This window comes from Canis lupus, chromosome 7 (genome assembly GCF_003254725.2).
Source record: "Canis lupus dingo isolate Sandy chromosome 7, ASM325472v2, whole genome shotgun sequence".
Taxonomy (NCBI): domain Eukaryota; kingdom Metazoa; phylum Chordata; class Mammalia; order Carnivora; family Canidae; genus Canis; species Canis lupus.
The window spans coordinates 226,569-254,176 of NC_064249.1; the positions used below are offsets into that span (position 1 = coordinate 226,569).

General features: G+C 39.1%; 1 protein-coding gene and 2 long non-coding RNA genes across 8 annotated transcripts in view; 1 reads left to right on the forward strand and 2 right to left on the reverse strand.

The window, feature by feature from the left end:
- LOC112667035 (alpha-1,6-mannosyl-glycoprotein 4-beta-N-acetylglucosaminyltransferase-like) lies at window positions 1-27,078 on the forward strand. Of its 4 annotated transcripts, none has more exons than XM_049111976.1 (6): window positions 1-159; window positions 19,599-19,770; window positions 20,674-20,830; window positions 24,279-25,330; window positions 25,672-25,735; window positions 26,789-27,078. In XM_049111976.1, exons 2-6 carry the CDS (start codon window positions 19,666-19,668, stop codon window positions 26,932-26,934), a joined length of 1,524 nt encoding a protein of 507 aa, XP_048967933.1. In that variant the 5' UTR covers window positions 1-159; window positions 19,599-19,665; the 3' UTR covers window positions 26,935-27,078. The 4 variants fall into 4 exon arrangements, 3 of the variants coding, with proteins under 3 accessions (XP_048967933.1, XP_025314266.1, XP_025314267.1); XM_025458481.3 differs by lacking the exon at window positions 1-159 and adding an exon at window positions 10,175-10,369; XM_025458482.3 differs by lacking the exon at window positions 1-159 and adding an exon at window positions 10,180-10,369 and having other exon boundaries at window positions 26,178-27,078.
- The window catches only part of LOC112667040 (uncharacterized), a 49,846-nt gene continuing 22,529 nt past the window's right edge, over window positions 292-27,608 (reverse strand). For 2 of the 3 annotated variants that reach the window (XR_007411731.1, XR_004817722.2), the window contains one exon: window positions 292-772. This is a non-coding gene — a long non-coding RNA (uncharacterized LOC112667040). Of the gene's footprint in view, window positions 773-7,048; window positions 7,562-27,608 lie in introns of those variants that run through there. The other variant, XR_007411730.1, reaches the window with a different exon arrangement.
- On the reverse strand, window positions 20,922-23,618 carry LOC112667037 (uncharacterized). Its single transcript, XR_003141020.3, has 2 exons — window positions 22,866-23,618; window positions 20,922-21,357 (listed from the first exon to the last, which is right to left on the reverse strand). It is a non-coding gene; the product is annotated as an uncharacterized LOC112667037 (long non-coding RNA).

Sequence of the window (27,608 nt, forward strand, 5' to 3'; positions counted from 1 at the left end):
TGCGGGGCGTCGCCGGTCGGGGACCGGCTCGCACCGCGGCCTCCGGGGTCGCCCGGGCGTCCGCACGCCGGGCCCTCGCGCCGGCGGCCCCGCGGGGCTCCGCGAGCATCCCCGTTTCTCCCGCGGAGGTCGCGGCGGCCCGACGCGCCTGCGAGCGAGGTACTGGGAGCCTCGACGGGGAAAGGGGCGGCCTTCCCTTCGTCCGGGGAGCGGAGGGAGGCTGCGCCGTGCTGTGCCGCCGGCGGCCCGCGGCTCGCCCGCGTGGTGGACCCCCCGTGGGGGGGAGGGGCGGGGGCGGGGCAGGGGAGGAGAAGGCCGGGGCAGCCCGGCGGGGCGGCTCCTACCCGCGAGCTGCCCTGGTCTAGCTGAACACAGAGGTCTAGCGGGCTGTCCACTGAGAGAAACTGGGGGATCCCTGGGTGGCTCAGCGGTTTGGCGCCGCCTGCAGCCCAGGGCGTGACCCTGGAGTCCCGGGATCGAGTCCCGCGTCGGGCTCCCTGCGTGGAGCCTGCTTTTCCCTCTGCCCGTGTCTCTGCCTCTCTGTCTTTCTCTCTATGTCTATCATAAATAAATAAAAATAGATCTTTAAAAAAAATAAGAGAAAAAGTGCTTGAAATAATTTTCCCACGTGTACGTAACGCGCGTTTGTTGTCAGGTTCAAAACGCAGCTGCTGAGCACCGAGCCTTTTCCTTTCACGGCGTTGGCCGCAAAAAAATTAACGAAGCCGACGTCCACGTGGATTTCTGCTTAAAACACCCCGGCATCAAGACTCTGAGGAAGTTAAAGGTGCAAAAGATAAAAATCCTATTGAAAACGCCGCCTGGGATCCCTGGGTGGCGCAGCGGTTTGGCGCCTGCCTGTGGCCCAGGGCGCGATCCTGGAGACCCGGGATCGAATCCCACGTCGGGCTCCCGGTGCATGGAGCCTGCTTCTCCCTCTGCCTGTGTCTCTGCCTCATTCTCTCTCTCTCTCTGTGACTATCGTAAATAAAAAAAGAAAAGAAAACGCCGCCTCTGTTGCAAACTTAACGGTTTGAACTGAAATGTTCTCATTTTCAGTGGTATACACTATTTTGGGTTTTTTAAAGATTTTATTTATTCATTCATGAGACACAGGGAGAGAGAGGCAGAGACACAGGCAGAGGGAGAAGCAGGCTCCATGCGGGGAGCCCGACGTGGGACTGAATCCTGGGACCCCAGGGTCACGGCCTGGGCCGGGGCAGGTGCTCACCTGCTGAGCCCCCGAGATGCTCCTATGCTACCAATTTAATGCATTGGAATGAAAGAAGTGCTAATACCAAAACTCTAATTGCCCCCTTTCAAAATTTCAACACTAAGAAGCAAGGGCTCCGAGACTGTTAAGTCCTTTGGTTTATGTATAGCATCTTAGTAGGTGAAAGGAGGAGAAAGGCACTCAGAGGAAAACAAATGACTTTTTGGAAGGATAAGTAGATTTTCAGGAGAACAAACAGGAAATAAAGTCTGTGATGATCATTTTCTGTGTTGGTACAAGTGGTCTTTTCATCTCCTTTAGGGCCATAAAACTTTCCTAAATAAGGGATTTGAGGTAGGTTTTATTCTCATTCTTTTTCATTCCCATTTTCATTCTATTTCATTCTCATGCCTCCTTCCGGGAGTAGATCTGCCCTCGAGAAGAATTTATGGTAGTCTTATTTCCCAGAGGTGTTGCTTTTAGGCAGATACAGGAAGCTCTAAAAAGCTTTTCTTTTCTGCATCTCTTGAATCTCAGATGCCCTTAACTTAAAATAATCTTTATACCAAAGTGGTATATTTGGGGGTGGCATGTTCTGTACCCTCAACCTTGAACAAATTACCTAATCTCACCAAAATTCAGTTTTCTTATCTATAAAATGGGCATAATAATAATGGTACTCAATTAATAGAGTTGTGAAGATTAAAGAAGATAATATATGGAAATCTGAAATATAATAATAACCACTTAATGAACATTAGTTGTCATTATTTGCTACACTTAAACTAGAAGCTTATTGGTTTGAATCTGTAATTCTCCACCTTGGTTGCACACTAGACTCCCTGGTGGGATTTCAAAAAGTACCAGTGACCTAACCCCTCACCCAAAGGTTCTTATTCAGTAAGCTGAGGTAGGACCTGGGCATTCACATTTTTTTAAAAAGATTCCCAAAAAATAAAAAATAAAAAATAAATAAAAAGATTCCCAGATGAATTTAATGTTCAGCTCATGTTGAGGTTTAGATCAGAAGTGAGCAAACCAGTGGTTATAGGACAAATCTGTTCCCTATCTATATTTGAAAATAAAGTTTTAACTACATCATCACACCTATTTGTTTATTTATTATCTGTGGCTACTTTCACTCAAATCTAAAATATTTACCATTTACAAGAAGTTTGCCAACCCCTAGTTTATTGTTTTTTTTTTAACCCCTAGTTTAGAATGAAGCTGCTGGACAGCCTATACCACATGGGGGCAATATAGCTTCATTCAGGATCATGATTTTAGGGACTAATGAAACCTGAAAATTGACTGCTAAACTAAACATATCAGGAATTATAAAAATGAATATAACTATTTTATCTATAAGCTCTTTTCTCTAGTTTCCAGTTATGCACAAGTCTGTTCTGTATTGAAAACATCTATGTCTCAAGTGTCTCAGCCAGTGGAGCATACGACTCTTGATTTCTGCATTGTGAGTTCGAGCCTTGTGTTGGGTGCGGAGATTACTTAAAATCTTAAAAAAAAAAAAAAAAAAAAAAACCTGAGGTGCCTGGGTGGTTCAGTCAGTTAAGCATCTGCCTTCGGCTCGGGTCATGATTCCAGGGTCCTGGGATGGAGCCCCACTCTGGGCTCCCAGCTCAGCGGGGGGCTGCTTCTCCCTCTGTCTCTGATCTCTCTGGCTCTTGCTCTCAAATAAGTAAATAAATTTTTTTTTTAAATGCCAAAAAAAAATTATGCCAAACATTGATCCCTCCTCTATCATTTATGACTAATAAATACAGCTTTACCCAGGGCCTTTGTTGCTTTAGCACCTAGTCATTTCTGGTGTCTTTGAACTCTGGCTTCAAAGCTCATTTGTTCACTGAGGAGTTACTCTCCAGGGTCACCAGTGATCTCCTAATTGTATTTTCTGAGTTCTCCTTCTTGTATTTCTATGGAGATCCCATCCTTCTTGAAACCCTCCACGCCCTGGCATTTCACATCCTTAGTTCTCTTGCTATCTGGTCATCTGCCAGAAGAGCCCAACATATGCTTTGGCTGATGCCAAAGGATGAAAATTCATTAAAATCTAACGTCTATGGAGATGGCCCAGAATGCTGGTGATGTTTGTCTGCCATCCTGTTGAGTGATCCTGTTGAGGCTGTAGCAATCTCCTCACAGTGAAGAAGCTATTTGTTCTTCCTTAACCTGTATTCTCTTCATATGCTCTGTTTAGGGTGAGTATCACTCCAAGTAGGTGCACTGCCTTGCTTCTGTAAATTATTAGCCCTACAAAGTTTAGGAATCAGGTTACTAACTTACAAGTGGCGGCCACAGTATAAAATGGAACTGCATTGCTACCTGTAAACACGATACCTGCAACTTATAATTAGCTCAGAGCTCTGAGAATTACATTTAAAAATTCCTAAAGCCACCTCAACCTATAGCTGCTGCCTAACCACTGTCACCATACCAGAAGGTATTACTACTAGACTCCCACTCAGGAATTCTTTCTTTCCACATCTGATATAGATGGAACACTGTTCCTCACATACAAAAGTATCTTAATAGGTCATATTTTTTTTTGTCTTGTACTTGGCAGGATAAGCGGAGCCAAACAACCAGACTGGTATTTGGTGGCCCCACCCACCATAAATGACTAAGAGTGTCATCCACAGATTGAGGACAAAGGAAGGAGGAAGGGAGGGTTGGTTACTTATTAAGCCAACTAATTGTTTCTTCCTTCCAGTGATAAAGTAAATGACTGTTCTTCTAGGCCCCTGTCCAGGAAAGCTTGCACTAGAACAAAGTCAAAGCTATTGAGAACCACAGGTTTAGATCAGGCTCGGCATAAGTAGATGGGAAATAGAGATTAAAACCACACAAAGCTTAAAATGGCAAGCTCTATCTCTCAGTGAATGCTAAGATAAACGAGGCTACGTGAAAGGGCTTTGAGGACCAAGTCTTGGCCACATGGGAAGAGCTGACAGCTCCAACTGTTGGGAGAAGGTTGAAATGTGGGAAAATGTTGAAACGCTGGCCACATTTCCCCCCGATCCTCAGACTAACTCAAACCGACAACCACATTATTACCTAAAATACTTAAGCCTTCACTTTACCTCACACATCAGTTTCATACTCTGCAAGTCAAAAACAACCTTCCCATCCTGTCGTGTTATCAAAGCTGAGATAAATCAATCACCTACCAGGAGATGATTCTTAACTTGAAGTAAATGAAGCTGATCCAGACATCTTACATATGACTGACGGGATACACCTGGTTCTAAGGGACTGCTTTCCCGTCAAGTGGATTAGGTTTGTATCTATCCACTTATCTGGCAAAGAATGAAGCAAACTCCCCCAGAAACAGCACAGGAGATGAAGATGGTATTTCTTAGATTTCTGACTCAAAGTAGGTTTTCTGTGTTCTTATTACAATTACTTGTGAGATCCAGGTGCATTCCTTTCCTTGTTTTCATGAGACATGTCTGAGATCTTAAGCAACTTTGAGTTGTTTTTCTCTGTTTGTAACTGAAGAATCCTGATTGCTTTGCTCCCTAACCTATCTGTACCAACTTGCAGTGCAGATTCAGCAAGCCACTGGTTCCCCCTGGGGGAAGGAGGGCAGCACATTGTGTGAACAGGAAAAACACCTCAGTTTTAAGATTGCTACAGCCTCAACAGGATCACTCAACAGGATGGCAGACAAACATCACCAGCATTCTGGGCCATCTCCATAGATGTTAGATTTTAATGAATTTTCATCCTTTGGCATCAGCCAAAGCATATGTTGGGCTCTTCTGGCAGATGACCTTGTATTCTTCCTAGGACTAATGAATGGATTTCTCATAATCTTATAAAATAGTCGTCATCTGTTCAGATGACATCTTGACTTACATGCCCATTTTTAAAGATTTTATGTATTTATTCATGAGAGGCAGAGGGAGAAGCAGGCTCCATGCAGGGAGCCCGATGCAGGACTTGACCCCAGGATCCCAGGGTCATGCCCTGAGCCAGAGGTAGCTCAACCACTGAATCACCCGGGCATCCCTCATATGCTCCTTTAACCTTTCATGATTCCCTGCTCTTGGCCACAACACCTCTGAGATAACCTTGAGAAATTTATAGTTGAAAGTCCAAAGGGAGAGGTCTTGAACAACATTCTGTCCTCCCAAGATGTCTATATGAAGCCAGATGAGTTATCAGAGCTCCTGGAGTAGCAAGCCTCTGGATAATCGAGGCTATCTAATAATCTCCAGAGAATATTGGATAAGAACATCAGTTCAGCACCTGTTCTTTGCTTACAGAACCCAAAGACCAATGGACAAGAAGGAAAGGATTTATCTGGTATTTGGCTGTAGCAAGCACTGTCTCACTTCTTTGCTCCAATCTTGATCTAATTTGACCTAGCTTAGCCCCCACAAAATAGCTCCAACACCAGGTAGAGTCCTAAAATATCTCTGGGGGTGGTTTAGTCAATTGGGCATCTTCCTTCAGCTTGGGTCATGATCCCAGCGTCCTAGGATCAAGCCCCACATTGGGCTCCCTGCTCAACAAGGACCCTGCCTCTCCCCCTCCCTCAGCCTCTGCCCCTGCTTGTGCCCTCTCACTCGCTCAAATAAAATCTATAAAAAAGAAAAATGAAATGATTTCTGGTCCTGCTTCAGTATATTTGTGCCCAAGGCCAGAACCATGGGCCTTATCTCAGAAGGTAGAATACAAGAAGCCATCAGAAGTAACCCCACTAAAAAATAACCCTGTCTGTTGCTTATTTTTGTATATTTTGGTGAATATTATTTTTAGTTTTAATTTATAATTAGTTCTCTTTCATAGCTACTCAATCCTAATTAATATCTGCCTCTTTTGTTTTATAACCTTTTATTCTAGCTTTCAGGATAGCATTCTTTTATTTATCTCTTTAAGGATCTTAAATATAGGGCAGCCCCGGTGGTGTAGCGGTTTAGCGCAGCCTGTAGCCCAGGGCGTGATCCTGGAGACTCTGGATCAAGTCCCACGTCAGGCTCTCCGTATGATGCCTGCTTCTCCCTCTGCCTGCATCTGCCCCACCCCCTCTGTCTCTATGAATAAATCAATAAATAATCCTAAATTTAAAAAAAGAAAGGATCTTAAATATACTCAAAAAGCCCTCTTTTGAGGGGATTCCTGGGTGGCTCTGCCTGCGGTTTAGCGACTGCCTTCAGCCCAGGGCATGATCCTGGAGTCCCTGGATGGAGACCCATATCGGGCTTCCTGCATGGAGCCTGCTTCGCCCTCTTCCTGTGTCTCAACCCCTCTCTCTCTCTCTCTCTCTCTCTCTCTCTCTCTTGTGTGTGTGTCTCTCATGAATAAATAAATAAAATCTTAAAAAAAATAATAAACCCCTCTTTTGATCCACTGCGCAATCGTTTACCTTTTCTCCGGAGTGCTTCTATTCATTGGGTTTGTTGACTATCTTTGATCATATGCTTTGCACTTTGAGTCTGCAAACTCCTCTGAGGTAATTTCCCTTTCTTTCTTTCAAACATTAGTGTTTCTAACTAAATGTCTGGGTACCACAGCCTGGCCAATTTGATATATAAAATTAATCATTACCCCCAATGATAAGACTTAGTACAGAGTTACAGTAATCAAGGTAGCGTGACATTGGCAAAGGAATAGATAGACACAACAATCAATGAAGCTGAAGAGAATGTCCCTAAATAGTCTCACACAAGTGTGGCCTATAGGTTTTTGACACGTGCAAAAGCAATTTCAATGGAAAAAATCTTGTTAACAAAGAAGGTAAAACAACATCAGTATGCAAAAAATAAGCCTTGATCTAAACCATATTTTATATAAAAATTAACTCAAAAAGTATCATATATAAATATAGGATGTAAACTATAAATTACTTGGAAGAAAACATGGGAGGAAGCCTTTGAGACCTGAGGGTAGGCTAAGAGTTCTTAAATATGACACCAAAACCACAATCCACAAAACAAAGATTGATTCATTGGTCTCCAATTTGGTTTTCAAAATGAGAAATTTTGCTCTGCAAAAGGCACTGTTAAAACAATGAAAAGACAGCTATATATAGATTGGGGAGAAATATTTGCAAATCATATCTGATAAAGGACTTGAATGAAGTCCTTTAAAGAATTATGAAGGCATAACAGAAATAATACAAACAACTTAAATTTTTAAATGGGTTAGACACTTCAACAAAAAGGATATACAGATGGCAAGTAAGCACGTGAAAATGTGTTCAAAAGATGCCATTAGAGAAATTTAAAGTTAAATCATAATGAGATACAATTACACAACTTAGAATACTGACAATACCAAGTGCTGACAAGGATGCAGGACAGCTGGAACTTCCATACATTCCTAGTAGGGATGCAAAACAGTACAATTTAGCCTCAATTTAGCAGTTGCTTATAAACCTAATCTACCAGTTTCTTATAAACTTAAATATACACTTACTATATTATTCAGAATTCATACTCCAGGGTATTTACCCAGAAGATACTAAAATATATGTTCACACACAAATGTACACAAATGCTTCTAGCAGCTCTATTCATAATTGCCAAAAGCTGGAAACAATCTAGATGATTTTAAACAGCTGAGTGGATAAACAAACTGTGATAACCCATAAACTAGAATATTAGTGATAAAAAAGGAATAACTTGTTCCACGTGCAAAAACGTGGGTGAATCTCAAAGGCATTACACTGAATGAAAGAAGCAGTCTTGAGAAGTTAAGATAGTATATGATTCCTTTTCTGTGGAATTCTCAAAAAAAAAAAAAATACAGTGATGGAGAACAAACAGCAAGAGGTTGCCAGGGGTTAGAAGGAGGGGAAGTTATGATGAGGGGACACCACAAAAGAATTTTAGTGGGGTGATAGGACTGTTCTGTATGTTGATTATGGTGGTTGTTACATGAATCTATGCATGTGTTAACATTTCTAAAACTGCACACCAAAAACGTCTCACATAGGTGAGGGTGGAGCTCTTCACTCACTCGATCAAATGCAAATCTCTCCAGAAACATCTTCACAGATAACACTCATATATAATGTTTTACCAGCCATCTGGGCATCCCTTAGCCCAGTCAAGTTGACTGGGTAATTCTGGCTTAATAGAATGAGTCAGCAAGGGCTCCCTTCTCTTCAATCTTTTGAAAGAGTTTGAGAAGGATTGATGTCAGACCTTCTTTAAATATTTGTTAGAATTCACCAGTGAAGGCATCAGATACAGGGCTACTCTTTGTCAGGAGATTTTTTATTACTGATTCAATCTTACTAGTTATACTCTATTCATATTTTCTCTTTCTTTTGACAGGCTCTTCTGTTGGGCCTAATTCAGTCTTGGCAAGTTTTGTGTTTCCGGAAATTTTCCCCCCAATTTCAAAATTCTAAAAGAATAATGAGACTTATTTTACTAGCTATAAATACATCACTAAAATACCTACTGAATAACCATTCTCCTATATGCATAGTAACAGACATAAGGAATTGATATTTGGTATGTAGTATGAGTTAGAGATTATCATTCTTTTCCAAATGGGTATCCAGCAGCATTTGCTCAAAAAGATCATATTTTCCCCCAATGTACTATAGTATCATCTCTGTCGTAAATCAGGTGACTATATATGCATATATCTATTGCTGGACTTTCTACTGTGTTCTATTGATCTACTTATCTTTATGCTGGTACCACACTGACTTAACTACTTTAGCCTTATAACAAATCTTCATGACTAGTAGTGAAGTTATTTAACTTTACTCTTCAGGATTGGCTATTCTTGACACTGCACATTCCTATCACTTTTAGAGTCAGATTGTCAATTTCCACCCCAAAAAAACTGCATTGAGGGATGCCTGGGTGGCTCAGTCAGCTCAGGTCATGATCCCAGGATCCTGGGATAGAGTCCTGTGTTGGCTCCCTGCTGAGTGAGGAGGCTGCTTCTCCCTCTGCCCCTCCCCAACTCATGCTCTTGCCCTCTCCTGCATGCTCTCTCTCTCTCAAATAAATACACGAAATCTTTTTTTAAAATTGCCTGGAATTTTTATTATTGCAAGAATCTATAGATCTATTATACAGAATTTAAATCTTTATAGTATTTAATTTTCTAATCCATGAATATATTATATTCCTCTATTTATTTCTCTTTTAATTTTTTACAATGTTTTATAATCTTCCATTGCCTTTTTTAAGTTTTATTTATTTAAGTAATCTCTATACCCAACATAGGATTTGAACTGACAACCCCAAGATCAAGAGCCCCTGTACTCTTCAATTTAAAGGGCTTTTGTTACAGAGTACCTGGCTAGCTCAGTCATTAGAGCATATGACTCTTGATCTGAGGGTCTTGAGTTCAAGTGCCACATTAGGCATAGAGCTTATATTAAAAATAAAAAAAAAAAGAATGCTCTTTTTAGAGGCATCTGGCTGGCTCAGTTGGAAGAGCATGCAACTCTTGATCATGGGATTATGGGTTCAAGCCTCATGTTGAATGTAGAGATTACAAAAAAACACAAACTTTTAAAATAAATAAATAAAAAGCTTTTGTTAGATTTGCTCCTAGAATTGGCATTTTCTGATGCTATTATAAATACTATCATTTGGAATCTTTATTTTCTAATTATTTGTGTTTAGTAAATAGAAAAATACAATTGGTATTTGTATACTGACCTCGTACTCCATGACCTTGCTAATTGCACATAAGAACTCTAATGGTTTGTAGATTCTTTGTGATTTTCTTTATATACAATCACATTACAGTTTTATCTCTCTTTTCAAGCCAAAAGCCTTTTCTTACTTTTTTCCTTTATTGAGTAGAAGTTGTGACAGTCCATAGACCTGAATTTAGGTCAGAATCTCAGGAAGCTGATATCAGAACTTCCTGACCATTTCCCTAGGGACCCTCACCAAGATACTGGTGTTTGGTGTGAGGTTGAAGGGGTAAACAGGCCCCATTCAGGGAGAACAATGGTTGTTAGGGGGAGTGTCACCTGAAAGCAGTGACCAACTTTGTCTTTCCTCAAAGCATGCATATTCTGGGCCCATCTCAGCTCCCCAAACATTATATTTTCTTGACTTTGGAGAAAGTCTTTAATTCTCAAGAGTTCTGAAGCTGAATTCCTCTGCACCCCCCAAAAGAAGTCTCAGAACTACAACTCCAGTAAAGGTGAGGACTTTCATGTGTTGTGGTTGAAACTTTTATATATATGAATATATAATTATTTACATATATGTATATAAAAATACATATATTTAGTAGAGCTGTAAAGGAGCAGTTTCTATATTATTGAAGTTAAGCCAGTATAAATTCAAATTAAAGAGTCATAAGTTTAGGATGCTAAATGTAACTCCCATGGAAGCCACAAAGAATATAGCTATAAAATACACACAGAAGGAAATGAGATGATAATGAAAACATTTCACTATGAAAAGATCAACTAAACACAAAAGTAGATGGTAATGTAGGAAATAAGGGACAAAAACACCATAAGGCAATTAGAAAACAATGAAATGACATAAGTCCTTAGGAGTAATTACTTTAAATGTAAATTGATCTCCAATCAAGACAGATATTGGCAGAACTGAATTAAAAATCTGATCCTGGCACCTGGGTGGCTCAGTTGGTTGGGTGTCTAACTCTTGATTTTGGCTCAGGTCATGATCTCAGGGTTGTGGGATTGGACCCCCGTCAAGCTCCACTTTCAGCCTGAATCTGTTTGTTCCTCTCCCTCTGCTCCATCCCCAGCAGAGGATGCTTTTCTCTCTTTTTCTCTCATAAATAAATAAATATCTTTTTTAAAATCTGATCCAACTCTCTGCTACATGTGAGAAACTCTATTTTTTTTTTGTCTTTTTCAAAAATTTTATTTTTAAGTATCTCTACACCAACTTATAACCCCAAGATCAAGAGTTACATGCTTGGGGATCCCTGGGTGGTTCAGCGGTTTAGCGCCTGTCTTTGGCCCAGGGTGCGATCCTGGAGTCCCGGGATTGAGTTCCGCGTCAGGCTCCCTGTGTGGAGCCTGCTTCTCCCTCTGCCTGTGTCTCTGCCTCTCTCTATATATCATGAATAAATAAGTAAATCTTTAAAAAAAGAGAAAAAAAAAACCTCCATGCATATACTAAGCAAAAGAGAAGGTGTGGCTGAACTAAAGACAAAATGCACATTAAATAGATATTAAATCAAAAATTTTTACAAGGGACAAAGAAGGACATTAAAAGTGTTCATTAATAAATGTTCAATACAGCAAGAAGATATAACAATTATGAACATTTACATACCTAATAACAGTTTATCAAAATATAATCAGCAAAAATTCACGGTTCAATTGAAGGGAGAAATAGTTACACAATAATAGTTGAAGAGGGCAGCCCCGGTGGCTCAGCGGTTTAGCGCCGCCTGCAGCCCAGGGCGTGATCCTGGAGACTTGGGATCGAGTTCCCCGTCGGGATCCCTGCATGGAGCCTGCTTCTCCCTCTGCCTGTATCTCTGCCTCTCTCTCTCTATCTCTCATGATAAATAAATAAAATCTTAAAAAAAATTAAAAAAAATAATAGTTGAAGAATTCAATAACTGAGTAATGAATAAAACAACTACACAAGATCAACAAAACTGAAAAAAAACTTTAGTTAGATGGACTAAAAAAAAGAGAACAGTAAAATTACTAAAATCAGAAATGAAAGTGGAGACATTACTACCAATTCTACAGAAATAAAAAGAATTATAAGAATACTATGAAAAATTGTATGCCAATTAATTGGATAATCTATATGAAATGTCCAATTCCTAGAAACACAAAACCTACCAAGACTAAACCATGAAGAAATAGAAAATTTGAATAGATCTATACCTAGTAAAGAGATTGAATCAGTAATCAAAAATCTCCCACAGTAGCCAAAAAACACTGGACCTGATGGCTTCACTGATGAATTCTATCAAACATTTAAAGAACTAGTACCAATCCTTCTCAAACTTTTCCCAAATATTGAAGATAAAGAAATACTTCATATATCATTCTATGGGACCAATATTACCCTGATACCAAAGTCAGACAAGGACACCATAAGAAAAGAAAACTATGGCCCAATATCCTTTATGAATATTGGTGCAATAATGTTCAGCAAAATAGTAGCAAACCAAATTCAATATTAGAAGGTAGATGCACCATGACCAAGTAGGATATATTCCTGGAATGCAAGGATGATTCGGCATACAAAATTTGATCAATCTAATATGCCACATCAACAGAATGAAAGAAAAACCCCATGTGATCATCTCACTGGAGAAAAAGCATTTGACAAAATTCAACACATTTTCATGATAAAAAACTCCTACTCAATGGTCAAACACTGAAACATGTTTTCACACTTCTATTCAACATAATATTAGAAGTTCTAGCAAGAGCAAGAAAGAAAGAAAGGCAAGGCAAAGAAGTAAAAGATACCCAAATAAAAGATATCAAACTTGGAAAGGAAGAAGTAAAACTTTCCATTTGCAAATGATATGATCTTATAGGTAGAAAACCCTAAAGATTCCTCACACACACAAAAATCTGTTGGAACGAATAATTGAATTCAGTGAAGAAGGAGGATACAAAGTTAATACAAGAATTGTTGTATTTTTTACACATGAACAATGAGCAACCTGAAAAGGAAGTTATAAAAAACAATTCCATTTACAATAACATAAAAAGAATAAAATACTTAGGAATTAACAAGTAAAAGACTTATACAATGAGACCACAAAGCATTGCTGAAAGAAATGTAGAAAGACATAAATAAATGTAAATACATCCCATGTTCATGGATTAGAAAACAAAACGTTGTTGAATGTCAGTACTGCCCAAAGAAATCTATAGATTCAGTACAATCCCTATCAAAATCCCAATGACATTTTTTGAAGAAAAAGAAAAATCCATCCTAAAATTCATATGGAATACTGTGGGACTCCAGATAGCCAAAATAATCTTGAAAAAGAAAAAATGTAAGAATCACACTGATTTCAAAACTTATTACAAAGCTACAGAAATCATAACAGTGTGGTATTGGCATAAAGACAAATACAGTGCCCCAAAATAAGCCTATGGATATATGAACAAATTATTTTTGAAAAGAGTTCTAAGACCATTTAATAGGGAAAAGAACAGTCTTTTCAATCAATGGTGCCAGGGAAAACGGTTGTCCACATGAAAAAGAATGAAGTTGGACACTTACTTTACCCTATATACAAAAATTAGCTCCAAATGTATCAAGAACCTGAATGTAAGATCTAAAATAATGAAACCGTTAAAAGAAAACACAAGCAAAAAGCTTTACAGCATTGGATTCAGCAATAATTTTCTGGATATGACACCAAAGTCACAAGTAACAAAAGAGAAAATAGACAAATTGGACTCCATGAAAATTTTAAATTTTGTGCACCATAAAGACAGTATCAAAAAAAAAAACATTAACAACCAGAATATATAGAGTAGCTCTAAAACACAAAACAACCTGATTAAGAAATAGACAAAGGACTTGAGTACACTTTTCTCCAAAGAAGATATATAAATGGCCAATAAGCGCATGAAAAGACACTTGACATCATTAGAGGAAAGTAAATCAAAACTACAATGAGATATCATCTGATACCCACTAGGATGGCCACTATCTAAGAAAAGAAGAAAAAAAAAAGAAACAGAGGGCACCTGGGTGGCTCAGTTGGTTAAACATCTGACTCTTGGTTACAGCGCAGGTCATGGTCTCATGGGTTGTGAGATCAAGCCCTACACCAGGCTCTGCATTCAGCAAGGAGCCTCCTTGAAGATTGTCCCCTCTCCCCCTGCCCCTACTTGTGCTTTCTCTCTTTCTCTCTCTCTCAAATAAAATAAATCTGTTAAAAAAAAAAAAAAAAAACAGCGAGTGTTGGTGTGGATATGGAACAATTGAAGCCCTTGTGTACCATTGGTGGGAATGTAAAATGGCACAGCCACCATGGAAAATAGTATGACAGTTCCTCAAAAAATTAAAAATAGTGGGATCCCTGGGTAGCTCAGCAGTTTGGCGCCTGCCTTCAACCCAGGGCATGATCCTGGAGTCCCGGGATCGAGTTCTGCATTGGGCTCACTGCGCGGAGCCTGCTTCTCTCTCTCTCTCGCTCTGTCTCTCATAAATAAAATAAAATCTTTTTTAAAAATTAAAAATAGAATTACCATATGATCCAGAAATTCCACTTACGGGTATATACCTACCCCCCAAGTTGAAAGCAGAATCTTAAAAAGATATTTGTACACCCATGATCATAGCATAATTCACAGTAGCTAAAACAGGGAAGCAACCCAAGTATCTATCAATGGATGGATGGGTAAGCAAATATGGTGTATGTGCACAATGGAATATTATTCAGCCTTAAAAGGAAGGAAACTCATGCACACACACACACATACACACTGGAAGAAAACTGCAATATGCTACAACATATGAACCCTGAGGACATCATGCTAAGTGAACTAAGCCAGTCACAAAAAGACAAATACTGCATGATTCCATTTATGTGAAGTACGTAGAGCAGTCAAAACCATAAAGACAGAAAGTATAATGGTGGTTTCCGGGAGCTGGGGGGGGGAGAGGGGGGAATGGGAAGTTGATGTTTAATGAGTATAGAGTTTCAGTTTTACAAGACGGAAAGAACTATGGGGATGGATGCTGGCAATGGTTGTATAACAATATGAATGTATTTAAATATCACTGAAGAGTACACTTAAAAGTGGTAATAATAAATAATAAATAATTTTTAAAAGTGGTTAAAATGGTTTGGGGGGGAGAGAAAAGAAAAAGAAAGGAAGGAAGGAAAGAAAGGGAGAGAGAAAGGGAAGGAAGAGGGAGTAGCCAAATTAATTTCAGACAAAGCAGACTTAAAGCAAGGAAAACTATCAGAGTTTTTTCAGTATATTACATAATGATAATGGAAGTAATTTCTCACAAAGACATAACAGTTCTTAATGTGTATGCACCGAAAAACAGAGCATCAAAGTAAATGAAGCAAAGACTGATAGAACTGCAAGGAGAAAGAGATGAATCTACTATCATAGTTGGAAACCTCAACACCACTCTCAGAAATGGACAGATCCAGCAGGCAGAAAATCAGTAAGGATATGGTTGATCTCAACAACACTATCAATCAGCTAGCCATAATTGACTTCTGCAGACTACTTCATCTAACAATAGCTGAGCACATACTCTTCTCAAGTTTACATGGAGTGTTCACCAAGATTGACCATACTCTGGGCCATAAGATACATCTTAACAAATTTAAAGGAAAAAAAAAAAAACAAATTTAAAGGAACATAAAAAGAACCCAGTAGAATGAAATCATAATTACCTTATATTTTTATTGCCTTTAGTTTCTGTTTTTATTTTCCACTTGCCATCTCATATATTACTATTCTATTCTCAGTGTTTCTTTGACATTCCATTTTACACCAACACATGAACAGGCATATATATAGATTAAAAATTGTTTAGAAGCCCTAGTTTTAATAGTAGCCATTTCCATCAATTATCACTAACAATTATATACGTAGCAACAGACTTCTGGAGAGATCAAAAGCTCAGTCATTTCCCACAACGTATATTACTTAGCCCTGACCATGCTGGCATGAGTCTTAAGAAGGTTTTGAATGTATTTTAAAAGTATCTCATTTTTTTAAAAAAGGATAAAATCAAAAGTTGTAAGAATTTATTAAGCACCCATTGTATTGTCAGCACTATGTTTAAATGCCATGGGGAGCACAAAGAAAAAATAGCTTCTTCCTTCACAGAACTTACTGCTAATAGAGGAGACAAGACTGACAAATATAAGGCAATGGAAGAATGAAAAAACAACTGGCTCTAAGTATTCATATTCATAAACCATAAAAGAAAAAACTTTTTTTGAGAAAAATCTTTCAAATAAAAAGAAACATGTTTATGTTCTACCATCTGAGTTGCCTTCCCTAAAAACTGAAAACTTTATGAATGCTGCACTGAAATAGCAAAATTCAGGGCAGAGGGGCCAGAGAGTGGAAAGATTTTTAAAAACAGAAATTACACAATGTCTGCTCTCGGGCCACAGTGGAATTAAACTAGAAATCAATAACAGAAAGAAGACTGGAAAATCCAAAATACATGGAGCTTAAGCCAAGAAAACACTTCTGAATAACACATGGGTCAGAGAAGAAATCTTAAAATATTTTGAACTAACTGAAAATGAAAATATAACTTATCAAATTTTGTGGGATACAGTGAAAACAGTGCTTAAAGGAAATTTTATAGCATTGAGTGCATATATTAGAAAAGAAGAAAGACTAAAACCAATAATCTTAAGTTTCTATCTTGAGAAATTAGAAAAAGAGCAAATTAAATCCATAGTAAGCAGGAGAAAAGAAATAATAAGAATCATAACAGAAATCAATGAAACGGAAAACAGGAAATCAATAGAGAAAATAAAAACAAAATCTAGTTCTTTGAAAAGATCAATAAAATCAATAAGCCCCTAGCCAGGGTAACTAAGAAAAAAAAGAGAGAGAAAGAACACCAATTACTAATAACAGAAATGAAAGAGGGGACATTACTACAGATTCCATGGGAAGCAAAAGGATAATAAAAAGAATACTAACAATTATCTATGCCCACAAATTTGATAACCTAGATGAAATACGCTAATTCCTTGAAAGACACAATCCACCAAAACTCACAAGAAGGAATAGATGATCTGAATAGGACTATATCTACTAAATTGAGTTAATAATTAATAACCTTACAAAACAAGAGCACCAGGCCCAGGTGGGTTTGCTGGAGAATTCTACCTAACATTTAAGTAATTAAAACAAATTTTACACAACCTCTTCCAGAAAATAGAAGAGGAAACATTTCTCAACTTAGTTTATGAGACTGATATTACTCTAATAACCAAAATCACAGAAAATACACGAAAACAAAATAACTCTTATGAACTTAGATACAAAAATCCTCAACGAAAATATGGCAAATTGAATCCAACAATGTAAAAAAGAGTTACATACCATGACCAGGTAGGATTTATCCCAGGCATGCAAAGCTGGTTTAACATCTAAAATCAGCTAATGTAATCCATCACATCAACAGATTGAAAAAGATTATCAGATGCAGAAAAAGCTTTTTGACAAAATCCACCTCCTTTTCAACACTGTACTGGAAGTATTTACAAATGCAATAAAGAAAAGGAAAGGAGAGTATACAAATTGAGAGGAAAGACAACCAACTATCCTTGTTTGCAAATGACATGATCACTTATTTAACAAATCCAAAATAATTAACCAAAAAAACCCCTCCTGGAACTAATAAGCAATTATAGCAAGGTTGCAGGACACAAGGTTAACATATGAAAGTCAATCACCTTTCTATATACCAGTAATGAACAAATGGAATTTAAAGTTAAAAACATAATATTTACATTAGCTCCCTTCCCAAAATAAAATACTTAGATATAAATCTAACAAAATATGTGAAAGATATATATGAGGAAAACTACAAAATTTTGAACAAAATCAAAAAGAAAAAAAAGTGAAGATTTCATGTTCGTGTATAGGAAGACTCAATGTTGTCAAATATCAGTTCTTCCCAACTTAATATGTAGATTCAGTGCAACCCCAATGCAAAAAGTCAGGAAGTTATTTTATGGATATTGACAAACTGATTCAAAAGTCTATAGGAAGAGGCAAAAGACCCAGAATAGCCAACACAATACTAAAGGAGAAGAACAAAGTTGAAGGACGGAAGGTAACATGAGAGAATACCTAGACAACCTTGGGTATGGTGATGACATTTTGGATATAATACCAAAGGCATGACATATGAAATAATTGATAACTTAGACTTCATTAAAATTTAAATCTTATAAACATAAAATTGTTATAAATTTTATACATCTTCATACACAATATCAAGAGAACTAGAAGGCAAACCATAGATTGGGAGAAAATATTTGCAAAAGATACATCTGATAAAAGACTGTCATCCAAAACATACAAAGAACTCTTAAAATTCAGTACGAAAACAGGAGCGCCTGTGTGACTCAGTAGGTTAAGCATCCAACTCTTGATTTCAGCTAAGGTCATGATCTTAGGGTCGTGGGATAGAGTCCTGAGTAGGTCTCTACACTCAGTAGGGAGTCTCTTGTCCCTCTGCCTATGCTCCTCCCACCCCATCATGTGCTCTCTCTCTTTCTCTCTCATAAATAAATATATATATATTTTTTAATAAAAAATAAAATTCAAAAAAACAGTAGGAAAACAAGCAGCCCAATTAAAATATGAACCAAAGACCTTAGTAGACACCTAACCAAAGAAGATACATAAATGGCAAACAAGCATATGAAAAGATGTTCCACATCATATGCCATCAAGGAAATGAAAATTAAAACAACAATGAGAAATACCACTACAAACCTCTCAGAATGGCCAACATCCAGAACCAAATGCGGTGAGGACGTGGATCAACAGGAACTCTGATATTATCACGGGGATGCAGAATGGTACAGCAACTTTGGAAGACAGTGTGGTGGTTTTATGCAAAACTAAATGTACTCTTAACATACAATTAAGAAATTGAAAAAAAATTAAGAAATTGAGCTCCTTGGTATTTATCCAAAGGAGAAACGTGTCCACACAAAAGTCTGTACATGGATATTTCTGGCAGCTTTGTTCATAAGTGGACAAACTTGGAAGCAACCCAGATGCCCTTTGGTAGGTGAATGGGTAAATAAATCATGGTACAACCAGATGATAGAATATTATTCAGTGCTAAAAATAAGTAAGCTATCAAGTCTTGAAAATTCATCTTGCCAAGTGAAAGAAGCCAATATGAAACGGCTACTCACTAGATGATTCCAACTATATGACATCTGGAAAAGGCAAAACTGTAGAGAAAGTTAAAAACATCAGTGGTTTCCAGGGATTAGGAGAGAGGGAGGGATGCATAGGACTGGGGATTTTTAGGGCAGTGGAAAACACTCTGTAAGATATCATAATAATGGGTACATGTCATTTATACCTTTGTCCAAACCCATAAAATACACCCCAAGACTGAACCATAATGTAAACTATAGGCTTTAAGTGATAGAGCTGCGTTAATGTAGGTTCATCAGTTGTACAAATACACCACTCTGGGGAGTGATGTTGATCATAGGGGAGGCTATGCATATGTAGGGGTGGGAGGTATATCAAAAATCCCTGTACTGTCCTCTGAATTTAGCTGTGAACCTAAAACTACTCTTTTTAAAGTGTTTTTTTTAAAGAGTGCTACTTATACAAGTAAACTGTGTAGTGTTAACTTCCTTGATTCATGAAAAAAATCTTACTGTCAAATGAAAACTTTTTTCAATAATGTATAAATTGCAGACATCTGAACATACATCCAAGGATCACAGATTGAGAAACAACTCTATGAGCTTCCAACCCCAACACCATGAAAGACTTCCTATGGATATTCATCACTGCAACAGTAATGATGTTCTCAATTCTCTTTTTCATCAGAGAAAATCCCTTTGATACTACAAGTTTCCTATCTTTCGTGAGTACCAGAAATGATAGGTGGGACAAAGTTGAAATCCCTTGACTTAAAAAAAAAAAACAGAGATATTATCTAAGTATCTATTTGTGTGAAATTCTCACAAACATTGTAGACATTCAAAGAAAAAAGATAATAAAGCTTGAGGACTCAACGTATCATTTTTCTTTGATGGAGACAATAGGGAATGTGGCACTCTAGAAGAAAGAATTTTGGGCTGGGAAAAAATAACACCTAGTTAATACTTCAGCAAAGTTGGCCCTTTTTAAAGACCAATTGATGAGATATAAATTTTAAAAGGTTTTGTTTAATAAGTTTCTCATTTTAGAAAATTTCCTTCAGATTCAAAGTTATATATCCCCCCCATTTTTTACAATAGAATATTGAATTTCAGAAAAGCTAAGTCATTTATCTAAGCCAAGAAAAAGTCTAAAGAGTTGAGAAAATTGCACAAAAACCCAGAAAAGGGAGAGTGGCAAACAAATGTGGAAGGGTGAAGTGCCCAACAGGAAAGAGCTCAGATTGGGACAATGGGGTGGAATTACCTTGTCTCCTGAGTCTCTCACACTTAATATATGTCCTGCCCCTCGTGGTCCCTATATCAGGCCGTCATCACAGGGATGACTGTGAGTGAAGAATGACATAGACTGACATTGTCTAATTTCCTACATTTAACCCAGGAGAGCTAAAGAAATCCCAATTCCCTTCACCCCAGGACTCTTGTACAACCTGTACAAGAACCCCACGTGTAGAACTTGTTTAGAAAATAAGGAAGAAACTGAATTCAGCTCTGAGCAACCTTCCCTGTCTCCTGGAGATATTTCACTGTGTTATACAAAGGGAATCCATGCAACTATTATCCCCAAAGGGCTTGGATCATAGAGCTAAAATTTGCTTTTTTCTCAGGAGGAAAGGGAGATGGTAGCTTGGCAGAGAGCCCGGATGCAGATCCACCCCGGTAGAACCAACCCCTTGGAAACCTTCAAAAATATGCAGAAAAACTCAGAACTGCTCAAAAATATAAACTCCCATATCTTGATTGGAGCTCCTCCTATGAAAAAAAGTGAGTATGCACAAGGGGTATGGAACGTGCTGGTGGGTCAGACGACAGTAGAGACAGAAGCCAGTAGAAAGGAAATGGACCCATGACAGTATTTGATATGGCAGGTCACTCTTCTCTTAACATTCCCCAGTTGCTTACAGAACCCCAAACTCTTCAGGTTTTCCTCCAGCTTCACTAGTAGATCTTTGGTCTCTTTTGCTGCTTTGTCCTCTCTGTCCAGTGTCTAAAGGTCACTGTCTTGGTGACCTCGGCTAGTCTCAGCCTTAACTGCCATCCATATGCTAATTATTCTCTCAAAATGATAGCTCCAGCTGAGGTCTGTGCGTGGTCCTCACTGACTTCGCAGCAATCGTGTCACTTTTCCCCTGTTGCTGGTAACTGTGCTAGCGTCTGTCATGAAGTCTAAGGCTAGAGGATATATGGCTTTTATCTGTCAGCTCAACCAGGACTCTGATTCTCTTGCTGAATAAGCTTCATTCTGGCATTGTGTGCCCTTCTGAGGTCCAGCTCTGGCACTCATTGATCCCCTTAAGTCGCAAATGGTATTTGATAAGAAAAAAAAATAAACCGTTGGACAGAATAAGCATTAACTGACTTAAACACTTTAAGAATCCAAAGGACAGTGCTAAGCTATTTATTATGTCAATAAAATAAGATTAAGCCCAAGAGGGCTTAAGTTTGTTGGTCTTAAAAATACAAAGAACTCCCAGCAAGGAAGAACTACTTTTTAATTTAAGTTTAAATGCACTTTTTGGAAGATTTTTATTCATTTATTTGAGAGAGAGAGCATGAGTAGGAAGGTGGGGTAGAGGGAGAGGGAAAAGCAGACTCCCCACTGAGCAGGGGGTGGGAGCCTGATGCTGGACTTGATCCCAGGACGCTGGGATCATGACCTGAGCCCAAGGCAGATGCTTAACCTACTGAGCCCCCCAGGTGCCCCAGTTTAAATGCATTTTTGAATTGAATGCATTTGAAATATCAGTCTGAACCCATGATGTGTTTTATCTTTAGAAAATATATTTTTAGCTCTGTCCACTAGGCCCCAGAAATGACGCATTAGCAATGAGTACCCATTATATAAATACCATTTTATGCTAAAAGAACCAGTTCACCTTGTAAAAGATGGCTGATTCCAGGCCCAAGGCAGGAAATGTCATACCAGATATCAAAGAATCTTTCAAAAATAACTAAAGTTGAGGGGTGCCTAAGTGGCCATCAGTTAAGTGTCTCACTCTTGCTTTCAGCTCGGGTCATGATCCCATGAGTATTGAGGTCAAGCCCCACATGTTGCTCTGTGTCCAGCCTGGCATCCAGCCCCTCGGGGAAGACTCCATGCTCAGCGGGGAGTCTGCCTGAGATTCTCTCCCACTCCCCTCTCCCACTCTAAAATAAATAAATAAATCTTTTGAAAAAAAGAAAAATGACTAAAATTGTATTAAATGGGCTCATGATCCAACTTCAAGAGGCTCCTTGCCTAAGATAGGACAATTTGAACATTGATAAGGATAAAATTTGTAACAAAATTCATGAGTTGATTGATTGAATGATTGATTCAATCAATTCAATTCATGAGTTGATTGAATATCAAAGAAATAAAAACAAAAAAACCAAAAGCCAACTAGCCAATTTTGTCATCATTGGAGAATGCTGGGAAACCAATCCATTATTTTGAAAGCTAGTAAACAAAGGGAAATAATAAAATACTTCTCTCACTTTACCACTGGGTAACCAAAGAGGAGATTAGGGAAATTTTTACTTCATAGAAACATTCCCAGATGATGAATGGCGAAGGAATGTTTGACTTAGAGTATCACCATATTACAACCGCTAGAGTATTGATGGATCTAGACACTGAGCACCAAAGGCCGCTAACATCCTAAAAACAGAAACCATTTGCCATTGTGCCCCTTATGATGGAAGAACATATCACCAAACCATGAAATATTATTGCCAGATAAATCTAAGCTGAGCTTGGTCAAATCACCATGTCCGTATTTTCTATAAAATTCTTTTCATACAAGCCTTATTCTTTTACCAAAGAGTATGATTTTTTCTTCGATCCCTCTGAAGATTGATGTAATATATTTGAAATGTTCTTCATTTCACTGTTCCCCGATTATATTTTTGGAGTTTCTTTTTCCAGTTGAGTTGTTGTTTTTCTTCCATTACGTTGGTGATTCTTGTTTCATAAATATATTCAAATGTTTGATGATTCTTGTTTCAGATCTATATCCAAGGATCTAGAATGAACAGTGTAATTCTCTACAAATAACCACCCTTCTTGCCTCTCTGTCGAAGCATGTTGTGATTGTAGAAGCCTCGTTAGGTAACGGAGGGGGGGCAGTAAAGAACGTGGGAAGCAGATCTTCTGGGTGAAGTGTCCTGTTATCTCTCCTAGTATAACCCTAAGTCATCTGGGGGATTTCTCCCATTTACCTGCTTAGACGCTCTGTCACCCTCTACATTTTTGAACGTCTACTTGAGGGAACCTGAAGGTGAATGCCACAGTCAGCCGTGTCACCCTATCTCTTTTCCCCCTTTGTTGCCTAGAATTCTTGGCTGAAGTTCTGATGTTCTCTCCAGCCCCAGGACTCACATCCTGGGCTTTTGCCTGGCAGACCTTCCACTTTATTTAGACAGAAATCCTTAGGACGTTAGCCTGGGGGCAAGTGTTGCTACCATCAGCCCCTTGGTGATCACTGGTCTAGTGGTTTTGGAAACAGTTCTGTAATTATCCAAGTGACCATCCTAGAGCCCATACTTCTGTGTTTGGTGGCTCAAACTTAGAAATTCTCTGAGGCTTTTGATACAGATGCATCTGTGTAGTTGTTTTTTCTGTGTCTTTTGGGCTGTAAATTCTTTTTTTAAATTTTTTATTTATTTATGATAGTCACACAGAGAAAGAGAGAGAGGCAGAGACGTAGGCAGAGGGAGAAGCAGTCTCCATGCACCGGGAGCCCGAGTGGGATTCGATCCCGGGTCTCCAGGATCGCACCCTGGGCCAAAGGCAGGCGCCAAACCGCTGCGCCACCCAGGGATCCCTGGGCTGTAAATTCTACTTAGATTTCTCCACCAATCCTGTTCCTATTCTATCTTCCAGGAATTCTCCAAATATTAATGATTCTCTCGTGGCAATCTTCCTGGTTTCTCAGTGGGATTTTGAGTGGGAAGAGACATAGATGCAGTGTTTTTAGCTTATCTTCTGCATCTATTTCTCCTACAATAGTTATACAGAGATATATTTTTTTTAACTCACAACTTATGGCCAGATATTAACTCCTAATACAGTCCATAGCCAGGCCTGAGGGAGAGAAAATTTAAAGCAATCACAGGAACAAGTAAAGTTAGCATATGGAAAGACCTAAGAAAGTATTATAACCTCACACATAGCAATTGTTTTCCTCACTTCTCTAACTTGTTAAAGGTTCTCTTTTCTCTCCAATCCTAGAACTGCTGACCATAGGGATTTCCTCAGTTCAACATCCCCATGGCAGCTCCCTCTTGGACACCCTGCAATCTCTCTTCTTTGCTTCCTCCTCATCTGAGCGGAAACACTTCATTGTCGTAGTACACCTGGCAGATCCTGACCCCAAGTGGCTTGGTCAAATGATCTCCAACATCTCAACCTTATTTAAACTGTATATCCAGGCAGGACAGCTAGTAGTGATCAATACACCTCTTACAAGCTATCTTCTCTTAAACAACTTAAAGAAAAACTTTAATGACATCCCAGCCCATGTAGCCTTCTACTCCAAGCAGAAAATGGATTATGCCTTCCTCATGAACTTTGCTACCAACCACTCTGACTATTTCCTGATGATCGCAGATGATGTGAAATGTGCTCCAGGATTTGTCACCCAGATAGCTACTATAGTGTCTGCCTGGGAAAACAGACTTTGGATGACTCTGAACTTCTCTCAGCTCGGCTTCATTGGAAAACTCTTTCATACTAGAGACCTTCCCCGTTTAGTTCAATTCCTTCTCCTCTTCTGCCAAGAAATGCCCTGTGACTACCTCCTCTCTAATTTTTATGACCTTCTCATACAACAAACACCAATCCAGTTCTTCCCTTCCCTTTTTCAGCCCATGGGTAATTACTCCTTTGAGGGAAAATTCAAGAGCCTCAAAGATAAAGAGTTTGAGGAAAATGACCCTAGTTCTCCCAGCAACCCTGCTGCTTCCATCTACACTAACCTGAAAGTTGCCAATATCTCTGTTCTCGTGAATGCCTATAGCTTAGATAAGAATTTCTTTTATGCCAAATCGGCTGAGGCTGGCAATCATCTGACTGTGGTTTTGGATGTACCTGCCAGAGTATCCCGAGTTCAAGTGCTGACTGGCTCTCACCTAAAAGGCAAGAATCACCTGGAAGAGGGACAAGTAGAACTGGGCTATGATGCTACTAATAGAGTCCATGACTGTGATGACTATATTCTCCTGGGGCTACTGGAAAATGGCACCCTGAATAAGCAGGTGTTATCTACTGAGTCTGGAAAGAAGGTAAAATGTGTGAGACTGCTTGTGATAGCCACTCCACCCTCTGGAATAATAGTCAGGCACATCAACCTGTGGACTAAGTGAAATGTAATAATAGTGAAGAAGCCATTGGGAGTTCTGGGAGGGATCAGATTGGTGGTTAGAATTTACAGAGATTAAAAAATTTAAAAAATTAAAGTCTTGAAATTGGTCAAGGACATCTCACTCTTGGGTCCTTTCAAGACTTAATACAGAAACACAGCATGTTGAAAGGCAGACTGAAGATTATAAACATCCTCTTGGTCCCAGAGAGACTAGTGGAAGAGGCAGGATTCTTAACCCTCCCCTGGTTTTCTATCCAAAAGGATCTACCATACCAAATTCTTCCCCTGGGGCAAGAACACAGACTTCTAGAGACAACAGGAACAGGTGAGTAACTGACTGAGGCTCATATCCCAAGACTCTAGCAGTGCATAAGAGAAGACAGAGCATCTTTCCAACAGTCAAGAAATAGTCACTAAAGGCTGAACTTCCCATGTGACCAAAAAATATTGGTTGGTCAGGAGAGGAGCGTGATTGTTTTCTCCGTGAGCTCATTATCCAATTACAAGGCAGTCATTCATTCGATACGTATTTACTGGGAAACCTTTGTATTGGGCAGAGTTATCTCCTACATGGTCACCTAATATGTCAGGGTATTCCTTTTTAAATAGCATCAAAATCGCTAAAAAATAATTTTCTCTAATTTTTGGTTGTGCCTATCTCCACAACCTGGGACTATAAGGTAACTGGGATGTTTCTGATAGGAAAAACTTTGGATATTTTACTAACATTTTTTCAGTTCAGCTTTGCTATAATATCTCTGTTCCAGGAAAAATCTGAGCTCTAAGCAGGCCCTGAACTCAACTAATGTGCAGTGTTTGGTTTTCGCTGGCTGGAGAACCATAAATGATCCATGAAGGGGAGAATAAAGGAAAAAGAAAAGGCCACTTTAAGAGGAATATTTGGAAAGAAATGAAATAAAAAAACAGGCAGTATGTGCAAATGAGCTGTAATAAAAATGAATAGAGCTGGAGAATTTGGAAACAGGCTAATGGGATGGAAATAAGGAGAGAGGGCAGCCCGGGTGGCTCAGCGGTTTAGTGCCGCCTTTGGCCCAGGGCATGATCCTGGAGACCCGGGATCAAGTTCCACGTTGGGTTCCCTGCGTGGAGCCTGCTTCTCCCTCTGCCTGTGTCTCTGCCTCTCTCTGTGTGTGTCTCTCAGGAATAAATAAATAAAATCTTTAAAAAAAAAGAAAGAAAGAAGGAGAGAGATGTGGAGGAAGCCAAACAAAGACGAGAGGGAGAAGCTTTGGGAGCATCAAATGCAGGGAAATGGGGCAAGTGTATATGGTAGCCATGAAAAGGTATTGTTGAAATCTCCTGCTACAAGCATCATGACTAACTGATGCTCCACTGCTATTCTCTGGGTCCACCACAGTGTTGGTGCCAAAGCCATACTTCCCACAGAATGCTCCCAGCCAGCGAGTGACTACAGCAAGGGTACTAGCAAGGCCCATCCTGGTAAGATGGGGGACTCCTCTAACAGGTGACACTAGCTCAAGGACTCTCCGTCAGTCTGTTTGAAGCTTTCTTGGAACAATGCTGCAGCCCCAGACATTCGTAGCAATTTCTTCCCTCTCTGTCACCTTCCACAGTTTTCAGACCTTCACTACAATCTGAAGCCTCTTCGTGCCTTCTCCCCCAATAATAAAACTCTTGGATGACTAATCCTATTTTCATGTCAGCTTCTTGGCAGGTGTGAACTAATACAAAGGGTACTGAGAGTATTCTGAGGAACTGATAGTAAGGTGAGGATTTGGGACTGGCTACTCAGGACGTTGTGGAAATAGAGGTTGAAAGAGATTAATAGAACCTGTCATCACTATTGACAAAATAGGCAGATAAGAAGACTGCTACTTAATATCTACAAGCAAGAAAAGGCAAAAATGGAGGAACAGGAGGTAGAGGGCAGTCACTCCAGTGAAAAGTCACAATCTCTTGCTTAGTTCTTAAACTCAAACCAATTTTTAGGCTTACATACATAGTCAGAATGTGTGGCCGAGTCCCTAGAGGGAAGGACTCTGTAACAATACATCCTGTACTGATTTCCCCAGTTTTTTTCCCCCCACGGGGACCTGCCACCATTTATTTGGATAATTCTACAATTGGGGAAGGAGAAATATCCAGACATTTTCACAACCATCACACACAAGATCTAGGTTGATATTGATATCCAGATATTCAAAGCATAATCACAG

Excerpts from the sequence above, each read along its gene's own strand:
- LOC112667035 (XM_049111976.1), top strand. The coding sequence starts at position 19,666 with ATGAAAGACTTCCTATGGATATTCATCACTGCAACAGTAATGATGTTC. Across the intron at positions 19,771-20,673 it reads CTACAAGTTTCCTATCTTTC|GAGGAAAGGGAGATGGTAGC; the intron begins GTGAGTACCAGA and ends CTTTTTTCTCAG. Across the intron at positions 20,831-24,278 it reads AGCTCCTCCTATGAAAAAAA|AACTGCTGACCATAGGGATT; the intron begins GTGAGTATGCAC and ends CTCCAATCCTAG.